Below are 15,158 nucleotides of genomic sequence, written 5' to 3' on the forward strand. Positions count from 1 at the left end.
GGCTGTGCCCAGTCCCTGGGTGGATGAGCTCCCCACAAATCCTTCTGTGCACCAGCAAGACAGCCAGCAGCCTGAGCTGCTGGAGAGTAGGGAGCTGAAAGGAAAAACCTATCTGCTTGTCTGATACTTGTGTGCAAAGTACAATCTTTCGGGTCAGGTGACTTTAATGGGAGAGGCGTAAAATCGTAGAATGGTTTGAGTTAGAAGGGACCTTAAAGATCACTTAATTCCAACCTCCCTGCCATTGGATCATGCAGTTCTTGTTGAAATGCTTGAGGTGCTGGCTGATGGCTCGCTCTGTAGAATAAGGTGTGGATATTCAGTCTGCTCTGCCGTGCTTCCAGAGTGGAAGGGGAGCAGCTTTTTGCATGGCTGCAGCCGGACTAGAGATGCTGCTAGATGCATCCTTCTGCTGCGTCTGGACAACGTGGCCCCACATCTGTCCCCCTAGCCTTTTCATCACTGTATGGCTCTTGACTGTGTCAAGAGGTTATGTGATCACGGTTTTCAGAGCCTCTGTGGCTCCGTGACTGGGGCGTTGGTACTTTGTCCAGTAGGATTAATCCCTAGGGAGACGTGAAGAAGTTGGGCTTCTACTGTCTTTTGCAGTACAATGGTTGTGTCTTTCTTTCCAGTTTCAGTTTCTTGGGAATAAAGGCTCATTCTGTAATGTTTGTGTGGAGTGCTTTCCACAGGATTTTTCTCATTCTTTCATTTGTTTCTGTCATTTTAAGACCTGGATAGTCTTGTTTCCCTGTTGCTTTCCACACCACAATGTTGTTGGTATTGGTATTTCTGTTCAGCAGTAGTGTTTGGCTTTGAGATTAGAGCAGCATAAGCACAGTGATAAATCTGAAAATCCACTCTCCAAAGGCTGATGCAGCAAGGAAAGGACAACGAATGCATTATGTTTGTGAACTACCTACCTTACAGGAGAATTTAGGACTTGGAGGTATATGTTATAAACCAGTGCTGGTCTGAACATTTTGAGCTGCCTTAGGTCTCTTTGTCCTTGCCTTGATGTGTAAAACTCGCAGGTCTCAGGCTTGGTGTAACCTCTGGCATTGTGGTACTGCTGTAGCTCCTGGTGCCAAGTGCCACGGAAGACATCCCATAAACCCAGCACACGTCTTAAGAACTGAGGTTCGTTTCACTTTCGGTTTAATTTCCTGATGTGCTGGTTACAGAGCTTTCTGCAGCCTGAGCTCTCTTCTGTGAGCTACGGATTTACTGGCACAAATATTCTACGTGATTAGGATGTTGAATTCCCAGGCAATCCTGGCTGGCAGTCTTAAAGTTGATCCGATGCATTACTGGATTGTGAAGCAGCTTTTCTCATGGCAGTGTGCAAGGTGAGAAAGCTGTAGTGGTGTTTTCCAGACTCATGGGGGGTTTTGTTGAAATTATCATTTTTAAATCAAACAACAGTTGCTATGAATGCCCGTAAATCCTCCATCGACCCCAGAAGAAAAATAGATTTTTTTAGTAGGTGCTTGGCTTTTGGGACACTGGAATATGTCAGAATAAAGTGCAAAGAATGCCATAAATTCATAAGGGGAGAAAAATCTCATGCTGTGCTTGCTGTGCCATTAAAACTACTTGGCCTTTCCCAGAGGTGCATTTCCTAAATTACTTTATATGGAGAAACTGCTAAGCAGAAACTGGAGGTGCTTTATTGAAGGATTTCCTCACAGGAGATCTTCTCAGAAGGTGATCCTCACAGAAGAAATTCTCATTGCTGTTTAATAAGTTGTGCAGCAAACCCTCAATACATCACATTGAGGATGTGCACTCAAAGTTTTTCTGTCTGGATTTTTTCTTAGGCCTTCTAAATATCTAAATAAATTCTTCATTGTTACGTACAGTTTGACAAGAGAAAAGATTCAAAGCATAACCTTTTGCCTTTTAAACAGCAGGTTTGTCTGTGAGGTGCATTCTGAGTTCTAGGGACAAAATACAAGGTAAAGCTTATTTAGTATCAGGTGTTTGTTAACCCAAAAGGATTTAGCTGGCTGGGACACCAGCAGTCGGGTGTGTGCTTAACAACACGCCTGAGGACGTTTTTGCCAATGCTTATTGGATTGAGTTAACCTGACAAATCAAAAGAGGGTAAAACAGAGGGACCTGGACAGGCTGGAGAAGTGAACCTTTGAGAACCTCATGAGGTTCAACAAGGCCAAGTTTAAGGTCCTGCACCTGGGTCAGGGCAATCCCCATTTTCAGTACACTGTGGGGGATGATGTGATTGAAAGCAGCCCTGCAGAGAAGGACTTGGGGTGCTGGTTGATGAGAAGCTCGACATGAGCCAGCAATGTGCGCTCGCAGTCCAGAAGGCCAACCGTACCCTGGGCTGCATCAAAAGAAGCGTGGCCAGCAGGCGAGGGAAGTGATTCTGCCCCTCTGTTCCTCTCTTGTGAGACCTTATCTGGAATACTGTGTCCAGTTCTGGAATCCTCAATGTAAGAATCGTATGGAGCTGTTGGAATGGGTCCAGAGGAGGCTGCAAAGATGATCGGAGGGCTGGAGCACCTTCCTGTGAGGACAGGCTGAGAGAGTTGGGCCTGTTCAGCCTGAGAAGAGAAGGCTCAGAGGAGATCCTACAGTGACCTTTCAGTACCTGAAGGGGGCCTACAGGAAAGCTGGAGAGAGGCTAGTCGTAAAGGCTTGTGGGGATAGGACCAGGGGGAATGGGTATAAACTGGAGAGGGGCAGATTTAGACCAGACATTAGAAAGAATTTCTTCACCATGAGAGTGGTGAGACACTGGAACAGGTTGCCCAGGGAAGTTGTGGCTGCCCCATCCCTGGAGGTGTTCTTGTCCAGGTTGAATGGGGCCTTGGGCAGCCTGATCCAGTGGGATGTCCCTGCCCATGGCAGGGGGCTGGAATTAGATGATCTTTAAGGTCCCTTCCAACCCAAACTATTCTATGATTCTATGAAAACTACCATAAATGAAATTCTGCATATTTCTTAACAGAGCAGGGTGAGCTTAGCTTGTCTCAAAAACCTCTTTTGGAAGAACCATGGTATTATTGAGGTTGGAAAAGACCTCTCAGCTCATCCAGTCCAACCATCAGCCCCACTGTGCCTGCTAAACCATGTTCCCATGTGCCATAGCCACATGTTCAAAAACCATGTGGCTTCAAAAACCCCCTCCAGGGATGGAGACTCTACCGCTACCTGGGGTACCCTCTGCCAGTGCCTGATCAGAAGAAAGCCTGGTTCAGCAGGAAGCGCAAGACTGCGTTCGCCCAGGATCTGAATAGCAAACCTGATGCTGTGAAATCAAACCAGAATTCTTCTTTTTTATAAGTTGCCTCTCAGTGCTCCAAAAAGTTGAATTTTGCTTACTTGAGGGTCAGTGAAATTGAGACCGTCTTGCTGATAGACCTGTCAGCTGAAAAAGGTGAGTCCTCTGGCTGCGCAGGACTCGGGCACCACGGGAAGCAGCAGTGCTGCTCCGTGAGGAAATGGCTTGAGTAATCCAAGAAGCATTCGCATTTTCAGCTGATACAGCCCTGGGTAGAAACACAACTGGAAGCACCGCAGGAGCTGGGGAGAACAACTGCTGCTTGAAGTAGAGCAGGATTTTCTCCCTTAACCTAAAATCTGTGGAGAACAGCATGACCTGCCCTGAGGAGGCTGTTGGCCTCTTTTCTGTATGTTGGGTTTATTGCCGCTTTTTTGGTCTGAACTGTAAAATAAATCCAGTGAGAGAGTGAGTGCTTGGCTGTCTCTGTTGTATTGGATCTGAGTAGTTGCAGTGCTCGTTTACCTGTGCAGGAATGCAGAGAGATGTGCTTGTAGTGTCTTCTATAAAAGATAGCACTGCACATTCAGGAATATCTGTGTTTGCATTTCTCAGCATTAATTTTGTCAAAAGCAAATTAGCTTTTGGAAGATTTTATTTGCATATGGTTTTGTGTAAAGCATGATCTGAAAAAGCTTCTGCAGGAGATGAGGCTGAAGAGATGGAATCTCTGCTCCCTGATGCAGTGGGAGGTGACCCTGCTTGTGACAGCAGGGCTGGAACTTGATGGGCTTTGAGGTCCCTTCCAACCTAAAGCCCTTTTGTGATTCTTGAAAAGATGAGTTTGGCCAGAGGAGGAAGATAATTTCCATCTCTAAAGCTGTGAGTGGCCTGTCAAGAGGCAACAGAGAATAATTGCCTTCCACCTGTATCCTTGTCCCATAGGAACCAGATGATGTTGGGAGTAAACAGCCAGTGATGTTTTCAGAGAAAGGGGACAAAGGGGCTCCTCACCATTCTTCAGTGATGTAGTGGAGTGCTGTAGGTGCTCAAAGCAGATAGGAATTCCAGAAAGGGATTGGATAGCTTTGCTGGAAAATGCAGGGTTTCTTTGCATATAGAGTTGCTGAATCCAATAGTCCCAAACTGCAAAAGCCTGGGAGTCTGGGACAGCTTGCTGCCTTGGTGCAGTGCTTGGATCGATCTTGTCTGCATGGATCCTTCCCTGGATACCAGACAGGAGACAGGGCAATAGGTTAGGCTGAGCTTTTGATGCCAATATGTTCTAAATATCCTAGGTTATTGTATGTTTTATCTTGGACAAACACTGCTTTTGTGGCAGCTAAGAATCCCACAGTATGTTTCTGTGCCTTTTAAATGTGAGGGGTTTTCAGAGACTAATGGGATAATTGCTAAAACAGCTGACAATTTATGTTAGTTTTGTTGGGGAAAGAGCATTGTGTGAGCTGAATAAGAGATGTCTGTGAGAAAAAGTAACTGGAGCAGAAAGATTTGACCTACCTTGCTGCATGAGTGTCAGAAGTTATTGCTGGAAGAGAGGGTAGGAGGCAGCCAGAGCACATACAGACGCCAGTGGTTGAAGGATAGGTTGGATGGGGCTTTGATCACCCTGATCCAGTGGGGGGTGTCCTTGCCCATGGCGAGGGATGGAACTGGATGAACTTTGAGATCCCTTGCAACCCAAACCGCTTTGTGATTCTATGATGCATTCATAGCCCAGTGAATAGATTGAACACCTGTGTATCGAGATGACTTAGCTGGAACTCCGAGGTTAAAGTGAGGTACGTATGGCTATGTGCAGGGAGCCAATTGTCTTGGGCAGATTCTGTTAATGATGCCACTTCTTGTTTCCATCCCTGCCTCGCTTGTGCTGTCGATTGGTAGAGGTCTCATGCCCTCTGCCTTAGGGTGTTCTTCTTTAGGTGACAGGCAAGAATTAAAAGCTGTTCAACTTTTATATGTACACAAAACTGATTTCCTTTTTTTCCCTCACAAAAATTCTAAATGTGTTGTGAAGAAGCTAAAATACAAGGTTTGGTGGTGTTTTTTTTTTGGTGTATTTTGAGTTTAAAAACTCAAATATGGGATCTGTAAGTAAAATACTGGAGTTGCTCTTCAATCTGATGCCTGTGTCCTTTGGCCTTTCATGAGAGGAATTTTCTCCTTCGGAGAAGTACCTTTTGAGGAGTGGCTGAGGGCCCTGGGGCTGTTTAGCCTGCAGAAGAGGAGGCTGAGGGGAGACCTCCTCACACTCTGAAGGTCCCAGAAAGGAGGTTGGGGTGAGGTGGGTGCTGGGCTGTTCTCCCAAGTAACAAGTGATAGGATAAAATGAAATGGCCTCAAGTTGCGCCAGGGGAGATTTAGATTGGGTATGAGGAAATATTCCTTCCCTGAAAGAGTTTTGAGGCACTGGAACGGCTGCCCAAGGCAGTGGTGGAGTCATCATCCCAGGAGGGGTTTAAAAGACAGGCATATGAGGTGCTTAGAGACCTGGTTTAGTAGCCAACAGGTATGGTTGGGCTCAATGATCTCATAGGTCTTTTCCAACCAAACGATCCCATGGTTCTATGAAATACGGTTAAGATGGAACTTCAGACATGATCAGCTGTAAATAATCCAAGGCTCTAAGGTGATTAAAACTATCTGTAGGTAAGGCTAATCCTGGATGGAGATGCACTGCCAATGCAAGGTCTGTTGGAGTCGTCAAAAGCTTTGGCTTTGGGAGAAATCCTCTGACTTCACAATAAAGAAAGGGAAGGGGAGCATGCAGTCATCCCTCCTAACTGCCTGAAAATGTTCTACATATGCCAATTACCTGGTCTGTCACCGAAGTCTATGAGCAGGCTTCTCACTGTTCATCCAGTGTCTCCCAAGTGCTGCTGGGAGAAGGGAGGAGACAGGCGCTGCCTGTGTGGTGATATTTAGCCTAGAGAAGAGGAGGCTGAGGGGAGACCTTATACAACTGCCTGAAAGGAGGTTGTGAAGAGGTGGGTGTTGGTCTTTTTGCCCAAGTGATGGGTGATAGGATGAGAGGGAAAGGCCTCAAGCTGCGCCAGGGGATGTTCAGATTGGACATTAGGAAAAACTTCTTCACTGAAAGGGTTCTCAAGACCAGGGAGGTGATTTGAGTCCCTATCCGTGGAGGTATTTAAAAGACAGGCAGATGAAGTGCTTAGGGATATAATTTACTAGTGGACAGGTACGATTGGACTTGGTGATCTCAAAGGTCTTTTCCAACCTAGGGATTCTATGGTTCTATGAATGCAGGTGGAATACCCAGAGCCAATGGGTTTTTAACAAGAAATCCGGCAGTAGTCACCTTGAACCTCAGGTTAGAGCCACCTCCTGCTCCCTGCCTCTTGTGTCGTGATGGGGGATTTTGGGGGACGAGGAACAGAGAGAGAGACAGGGTGATGGAGGATGGTAACTATGCCAACAACTTCCCTCTTAGCAGTATTCACCAGCCCAGGCTTGAACCGTGCCTGGCAGAGGCCGTGTGCTTTCTCTGTGAAGCTATCTTTTAAGGCAGTTTTACTACCGTGTAGTAGGTTTTGTTTCTGAGTCGTAGCATACAATTGAAACTTTAATTCCCCCTCTCCCCCGGTGTTTAATTTGGATAACGTTTTTATTGCGTGCTTTTAGCTGGCTTTAGCAAATGCTACTTGGGTGGCTGCGTGCTCTGAGTTAATAAGTGTTTTCGCTGTCTCCTGCCAATCCTTGCAAAGGCTCTACATGTCCCCAAGAAAACCTGTTACAGAAGAGAAAACGGACTCTCCTCTCAAGTGGTGCCGACAAGTGTTGGATAATCCTGGTCCTGAAAAAGAAGTAGCCTGCCGAAGCCTTATCAGCAGGCTTGACCAAGGTATGTAAAGTGGAAGCTTTGCTGCTTCAGGTGTATGTTATTTCTACCTGTGTACTTTAAGTTAATGAGGAATACTTAAGCAAAGGGGGACCCGAGGTTTGTGGTCACTGTAGTGGGAGAACATCTGCAGGGACGGTGCTTCCAGTTTGGCGCCTGTTTGTACAGCCCTGTTTGTCACTGAATAAAACCTCCCTGCTTTCGGTTTACAGTGATGATGCTTCAGCTGCTGAAGGTAAGAGAGAATTTAGTAAGCAGTAAGAGAACAGTGGTAATTACAAATAATGAGCAAAACAAACCCCAGTGCATGTTTTGCCTCTGTGTTTTTTAAGATGCAAATACAGGTAGTTCTAATTGATTGCCAAATGGACCACCTTGCTTTCTGGTTTTTTAAAACACATTCAGAGCCTAAACACTGAACTGTGTCTTTTCAGTCTCCTAATTGACTTTTAAAAAATATTTAAACATCTTTAATGTAAAACTACAGAGAGGAAAAGGTGTGCTTCTAGGGAGTTGGGGAAGGAATCATATGAAACAGCTATTGCAGCTTTTTTGTATAAAAAGTTCAAGTAGTGTTGAGTGTCCTTACCCTATTACCTTGAATATTTACCCCAGGGTGCACCTTACTGTGTTGATGCCTGTCCGTACCATTAGCAGTATTAAATGGATAAAACAGTTGCCTGATGCTAAAAGATTCTAATAATGAAACATGCAAATCTAACTTGAAGAAATGATGTCACTTGGAAACCTCGTTTTTCTTCTTGTTTTATCATGCCCTTTATGGTGGCTTTCAGCTGTGGGGAAAAAAACCCTTCCTCCATCTGTCTGAAACAGAAAGGTGACAGAGCGTTCTGTCCAGCTGTTGTGTACCACCACCATCATCCGTGTTCTGGGCTCTGGCAGTTATGGGTGTGCTGTCCTTTTTTCCAAGCACAGAAGTATTTATTTAGGATTACCTCTGGTGCCAGCGCTGTTAGAGGAGATGCATGGTGTACACTGCTACAAACCTGAGAAGGTTGTTCTATTTCTACGTAGTCCCTCACCTGGAATCCATCTGCATGTCCCAGAGTCACACAGGCAGTTGGATTGAAAGGGAACTTACAGATCATCTCAGTCCAACGCCTACCTTCAGCTTTTCAAATGAATTCTGCTGATGGCCTGAACTGCTGATGGCCACAGCTTTCTGCTGTTGGCAGCTGTGCTCACCCTGTGGCTGGAGGGTTGAGGAGCTGTGTTACTCTCTTCTAACAGCTCATCACAGAAAAGCAGTGCAGAGCAGGAGGTCTTACAGCCTCTCACGATCATGTAAATGTGGAAGCAGTGGTTAACAGTTCTTGAAAAAGTGACGTTTCTGAGAGAATTAGTGTTTGAAGTTCAGTGATGTTCTTACCTGTTGGAAATGCAGGCCCAGTTGGGTATAAGAGCTGTTTGCTCAGGGTTTGCATGCGCTGGCTCTGTCTGCAGTGCTAACACAATCTGATTTCAGTTTGACCTCAGTGATGTGGAGGCTGAGGCGCCACTGCTTTGTTTTGCCTTTTTCTTATCTTTTCATACTAAGAGTGTTTTTGCACTGCAGTAATCAGGCTTATTTTTCAGCCTTGAAATTCCTGATTTGAGATAACTGCATGTAGTTGGAGAACAAACTTCATTTAATGCTCTAAGCCATCTGCGCCTAAACGTTTGAATGAAGATTTGTTTGATTAACTCTGCTTTGTTACAAATGTATCAGGCTTTAGTTGTACTGTGTTAGTCTTTTTTAACTAAAATAGTCTGACTTTATATTTGGATGAGAAGTAAAAAAAGAAAATTATTTATCTAATGAATCTTCATTATTCACTGGCCCAGGTTGCCCAGAGCAGGGGTGGCTGCCCCATCTCTCAGGTGTTGTAGGCCAGGTTGGATGGGGCTTGGAGCAACCTGGTCCGGTGGGACGTGTCCCTGCCCATTGCAGGGGGTGGAACTGTGTGGGCTTTGAGGTCCCTTCCAACCCAAACCATTCTCTGATTCCATGATTCTGTTTTCTTAGCTGCTGTTCTCTCAGTGATGAGGATTTGCTGGGCAGTTCAGCAGCCCCTTGAATATCTACAGATCACAGACCGAGTCTTTTTCTTAGCATTGTCACTGCTTATTTCCAGCCTCAGTAAGCATGGATGCATTGAATTTTGCTACCTGGCTGCTTTGATTGTTTTAATAACTTGCACGCAAGTCTGGACTGAATCAATAACTCAGAATGCTGGGTTTTCAGATTAATTTGCTCTCCTTACTTCTGTGGTTTAATCCTGTTTGGATTCTAGAGTTAAAAATTCAAAATAACACGTGTGTAAACGTGAAGTTCAGTGGCACTCTTTAAAATGAAGATGGAGGTGTTAGAATTGAGAGATCTTTATAAAAGCAGTCATCTTTGAAGGCCAGCACTGCAGTTTTCAGAGATGTACGGCTTCCTTCTGTACATCTGACTTCCTAAAGCCAAGTTTATTAGTAGTTATCTTTGGAATTCTTCAAAAGTGACAAAACAAGTGAAAGGGAAGGGTGAGCAAGGCAGCAGGCTCTGCTTTGCTTACTACATCTTTGAACTGACACCATCGGGATGTCTTGTTCGAAGTACATCTGTTACAATATTTAATCCTGTTTGATCTGATGCTCTTTGTTTTTAAAAATAATTTGCTAACCTTTTTGGCTTTTTTGTATTTTTCCTTCTAGCCAGTAGGTGGAAAAACCTGTATTGCAGTCCGCTGGCATCACCAAGCGCACATAACTTGAATACAGAGCCAGGCTCCTCTAGCAATGCACTAAACTCTCCCGGGCATCTCAAATCGACTAACAAAGCACTACTAACCTGTGGCAGCTCAGGTATGGCACGTCAGTAGAGCAGTGCGAACCTGCCGTGTTTAAAATGCAAGGAGTATGACTAAATGACATACAAAAAGAAAGGCATTAAGAGATGCAAGTCCACGCATGGGATTGTCTCCTTTTGATTTGCTCATTTACTGATATGGGTTTCATCTGGGGAGAAGACCTCCTTGCATTCTAAATGGGTTGTAGTTATCTCCCAGTTTTGTTTTTTTTTTTTTTATAACTTTATTTATATATCTATAAATTGTACTAATTTTAAGTGACTTGAAATAGAAAATGACCAGTGAGGCAAAAAGACTGTTGCTCTAGACTGATGTTATCGTTTATAGGGGCTAACTTCATGAAGTTACTCGGGTTCACTTTTGAGGCTTGAGAGTTTGTGAAGTTTCTTTTCAAAGTATTGATTAACGTAGGCAGCAGAAAGAAGCCTCGTGCTGTATGACAGAACATATAGTCTCCAGGATGTGCCTTTAAATGGGCTGAGCGGGTAGATAAACACAGGATAACAGAAGCTTTCCATCAGACTTAATTGTGTTTGGAGTAAGATTTCCTACCTTGGGGGCAACTTGTACAAAATCCTTGTTAGCAGCCGGGATTTGTAGGCATGGATGATGCAGCTTCTAAATGGCTTGGCCTCAGGCCTGCCTTGGCATTTAAGCTGCTGCCTGAGGAGTCCACTTTCCGGAGCTCCATTTATCCTTAATGCATCCTCCGTTTATCCTAGTACAAATACCTTGCCCCTTGGCTTTATTATCAGAGTCTTCCTGGATTTGGTTGGGGTTTTTTTGTGGCAATTGCTGTATCATAATGTGCATGTTTAACACCAGAAAGCATGTTTAACAGTTTCTGGCTTGAGACTTGATGCTAAATGAACCTCTTTTAGGGAAAATAAAGTGTTGTGTGTGGATGTTTTCCCAGCTGCAGGTTTGCTTTAGCTGGATTTCTGCTGTAAATAGAAACAAACACTTCTCTGTTTCATAAACAAAAGTATGCACCTACCACTGATTATTTTTGCAAGCTGAATTCTGCAGGGAGAAATCTCTCAACCAGTTCCTAGTTCCTGCTGTTAGGTTGGTTGGCGATCTGGCTGCCTGACCCCTTTTCACACAGAAATGGTGTGAAACCCAAGTGTCTTTGCCATTCCTGGGTTCTCCATGCGCTCTGCTGAAGCTGTCAGGATCACAACATCAAAAGCCAAGCACAGAACAGGTTTTGTCTGTGTGGGATTGTGTGAGAGAGTTCCCTTCCATCTGCTGGGTGGCTCTGCCCTTGCGTGTGAATGTGAGTTTAAGGTCAGCTTGATTGTCTCCAGTCTTATCTTATTTCTAAGAGTTACAGAGCTCTGCTGCTCAAATGAAACATTTAACAGTAACCTCCCTTAAAAACTAAACAGAGTATCTCTTTACAGAATCCAGATGTGCTATATTTTGAAGTTTCTGTAATGAAACCCATAATCGGTTCCTTTTGTAGTGTTGAGCCACAAGAGTCCTTACTGATGAAAGAAGGCGAATGTTTTTCTTTCCTTACTTAGCTGTTTCTGTACAGCCCTGCAGTCTGAAATGAGACAAACTAAACACACCCAGCTGAACTGGGAACCTTGCTTTTTAACGAGTAAACAGTTTTTAGTATTAAAGAAGGTGTTACAGCAGGAAATCCATGCTTATTCTTTATAGCACACCCAAGCGGTGCAATCCCTCCTCCGGTGGCTTTATTCCCCCTGCTTACAGTGCCTTCTCATGACACCCGAAGGGAAGAGGTGGCATTAGGTTAATGCAGCCCTGCAGGCATAGCGCAGGAGGGGGCTGAGCGGGAACCGTGCTTGTGTGACACACACGAGCACAGCTGCACCCTGTGTGCCGCAGCCGCTGGGTTACAGAAGCACTGTGAAACTGGAAAAGCTTTTCACCTCCTCAGATGAGGGGTTTAAAGCCTACTGGTACAGAGCAGCATGCTCAGTGTCCATGTGGGAAATTCATTCTATGCACGCTCTTCAAAGGTGTGTTTTCCAGGTCATCGGTGGCTTCTGTTCAAAACTAGGTGACTAAATACAATTGGGAACCTACTATTTTCCTGACAGAAGGGACAGTGCTCTGCACTGGGACAGCTCCATGTTGAGCACTGGGGGCAGTTTTGAGTGCCACAGAATAAAAAGGGTCTAAAGCTACTGGAGAGCATCCAGAGAAGGGCATGGAGTTGGGGAAGGGTTTAGGGAGGAGTGTGAGGAGTGGCTGAAGTCACTTGGTGTGTTCAGCCTGGACAAGAGGAGATTGAGAGGAGACCTCATTCCGCTTTGCAGCTTCCTCACCAGGGGAAGAGGAGGAGCAGGTGCTGAGCTCTTCTCTCTGGCCACCAAGGACAGGACCCGAGGGAATGGCAGGAAGATGTGCCAGGGGAAGGTTAGGTTGGACATGAGGACAAGGTTCCTCCTCTGGAGGGTGGTGGAGCACTGGAACAGCTCCCAGGGAAGCATTCATGGCACTGAGCCTGACAATATTGCAGAAGCGTTTGGCCAAGGCCCTCAGCCCCATGGTGTGAATGTTGGGGTTGACCTTGATGATCTTTGTTGGGTCCCTTCTGGCCCAGGCCATTCAAAGTGTTGCTCAGTAGTGGTCCTTAGATATTTTGCTGAGAACAGACAAAATTACTGGCGTCATTGTTGAGAGCTTTTCAGTCACAGCACTGCCTTCAAACACTGTGGGCAAACCTGCCTGAGCTATAGCTGAAATCAGCAGTGAATCACATTGTGTGGATGCCTTGGGAGGCCAACTTCTATTCCTGAGTTACCGGCTGGCGTGCCACAGCCTACATGAGGCTTTTTATTGATGATTTTGAATCTCATACTTGAGCAGGTTTTTTGTTTGTTAGGCCCACTCTAGTGGAAAGTGATGTTAAGTGCTCTCACAGGCTCTTCCATATCTGCTGGCTTCCTCTGGTCTTCTGTCAGATTGTGACCATTTTATTTTATGAGTCTAAATCTATATGGTACTGATGGCCTTGTCAGGAATTAATTTAAGGTAACAATGTACTCTCTCCAAAAATAGCACCGTAAGTTACATGTCTGTGTGCCAGTGTTTGAGGGGCAGTTATGCTGGGAGCATATTATCCTAATTGTTCTAGGAGCATGTTTAGCCTGGAGAAGAGAAGGCTGTAGGGAGACCTTAGAGCAGCTTCCAGTCCTTAAGAGGCTCCAGGAAAGCTGGGGAGGGGTTGTTGATCAGGGAGGGTAGGGACAGGACGAGGGGAATGGTTTTGTGCTGGAAGAGGGGAGATGATCTTAGGGAGAAATGTTTTGCTGTGAGGGTGGGGAGGCCCTGGCCCAGGTTTCCCAGAGCAGTGGTGGCTGCCCCATCCCTGGAGGTGTTCAAGGCCAGGTTGGGTGGGGCTTTGATCCCCCTGGTCCAGTGGGAGGTGTCCCTGCCCATGGCAGGGGTGGAACTGTATGGGCTTTGAGGTCCCTTCCAACTCAACTCATTCTTTGATTCTGTGGATATTACGGTATTTTGTGACATGTGACACGTGGCACATTTGCCCTGCAGAGGTTTTACATTCACTCATTTTTCTGTGTTCCTAAAAGGTTTTCTAATAATGTGGGTTTGGAGGTTGTTTTGGTTTAATTTTTTTTTGCTAACACAAAGCAGTATGACAGTTACAAATTGGAAAAAGGGAATTCAGGGATGCTCACCATTCTGTGCTCCCTCTGAGGCACCACCCTGAACCCAAATTCGCATTGATGGAACAATCATGAGCTTCTCCTCTCCTCACCTGCCTCTGCATGCCCTCTGTGGATCATGAGAAGCTGACTGCAAGGGGATACTGAGCCTTGGACCTTGTAACAGTCAACCCAAGGCCAGGCAGAGCAAAGCCTGAGGAGACCCAAAGGCAGCTGTGATCCCGCATCCCTGTGCAGAGGGCTGCTTACTGGCCTGCTGCTCAAGAAGGACAAGGATCAGGATAGCTTCGAAGCTGCGTGACTTGTTCCCATTTCCCTTTTCTGCTTTCCAGTAGCGAGTGGCAGTACGCTTGTACCATGGCAAATACTGCCTTGCTTGACTTAAGAGAAAGGACTGACAGGTAAAAGATGCACTTGATGATGATTATGATGATATTTTTATTATTACTCAAAAGGAAAATGATTTGTTCTTCTTCCTAATGTGTGACTTGTGGAAAGATCCTTCCAGTTTGTTTTTTATGCCCTGCAGTGTGAATAAGAGATGTCCTTCACCAGTAGAGAGTGTTTGGGTTGTGATGAGAGGAAAAACAATGGATAAACCTCAGGAATGGGGAGGAGGCAGCCTAGTGTAAACGCCACATGGCGTAAGCAGAGTGCATGACTGGTGTTTGAGGTCCTGCACGCTAAAGGCCACTTGGATCCTTCTACTCCCATGAATGCTCACCAGCGCTGTGGCAAGGACTGTGTGTAACTTTGCTGCTTAACATCTAGATCAGTGGTTGCCCCTTTCTCAAAAGAGGCAGAAACTACACGGACCTTTTAAAGCATGTTTCTAAGCTTGGAATGACCAGGCATCGCTTTGCCACTTTCCAGATGGAAGTCCACAGTTTTTTCCCTGCCCAAAGACCTTCTGCCTCCTGAAAACTGCAGTTTAGGATACTGAGCATTGTGTTGTCACATAGTTTCTGACTTCTTCATTATTTCTAACAACCATACCTTAGTTTCGTAACTGATGTTGTTACAGGAATAAATACTCTGCTGCTCATTCCTATTTTGTGTGTGGATGTTTGAATGCTATTTCTGTTCCTCCCTCCTGAAGGCTACCTGAGCATGCATTCTGCACTCAGCTCCCAGTCATCTGTGGACAGTGAGCTGAGCACCTCTGACGACTCCATCTCCATGGGATATAAACTGCAGGACTTGACTGACGTCCAGGTCATGGCACGCCTTCAGGAAGAAAGTACGTGACAGCCACCTCCTTTGCATTAGGATTTTAGAATCGTAGGGGAATGCAGGTGGATTCCAACTGTTCTCTCTCCAACAAAGAAAATAATGTGAAAGTTCAGTTGAAATGTTTGTGATTTGCAGAAGCTTCCCTTTAAAAATGCAGGGATCAAGCTGGCGCCCAAACTTAGCAGCTGTGTGACATCCCTCAGGTGACACCTCTTATCTAAGGAGGGTAGTCGAAAGTGTTACCCACCCTGCTTTGTAAATATCTAAGTGCC

General features: G+C 45.4%; 1 protein-coding gene across 2 annotated transcripts in view; it reads left to right on the top strand.

The window, feature by feature from the left end:
• The window catches only part of LOC104060487 (SLAIN motif-containing protein-like), a 28,438-nt gene that overhangs the window by 9,280 nt on the left and 4,000 nt on the right, over window positions 1-15,158 (top strand). Inside the window, exons 3-5 of one of the 2 annotated variants that reach the window (XM_054075905.1) lie at window positions 6,997-7,133; window positions 9,831-9,980; window positions 14,753-14,893. In XM_054075905.1, coding sequence (XP_053931880.1) covers window positions 6,997-7,133; window positions 9,831-9,980; window positions 14,753-14,893 — 428 coding nt within the window. The remainder of the gene's footprint in view (window positions 1-6,996; window positions 7,134-9,830; window positions 9,981-14,752; window positions 14,894-15,158) is intronic. The other variant, XM_054075906.1, reaches the window with a different exon arrangement.

The sequence above is a fragment of the Cuculus canorus genome, chromosome 10, assembly GCF_017976375.1.
Source record: "Cuculus canorus isolate bCucCan1 chromosome 10, bCucCan1.pri, whole genome shotgun sequence".
NCBI lineage: Eukaryota > Metazoa > Chordata > Aves > Cuculiformes > Cuculidae > Cuculus > Cuculus canorus.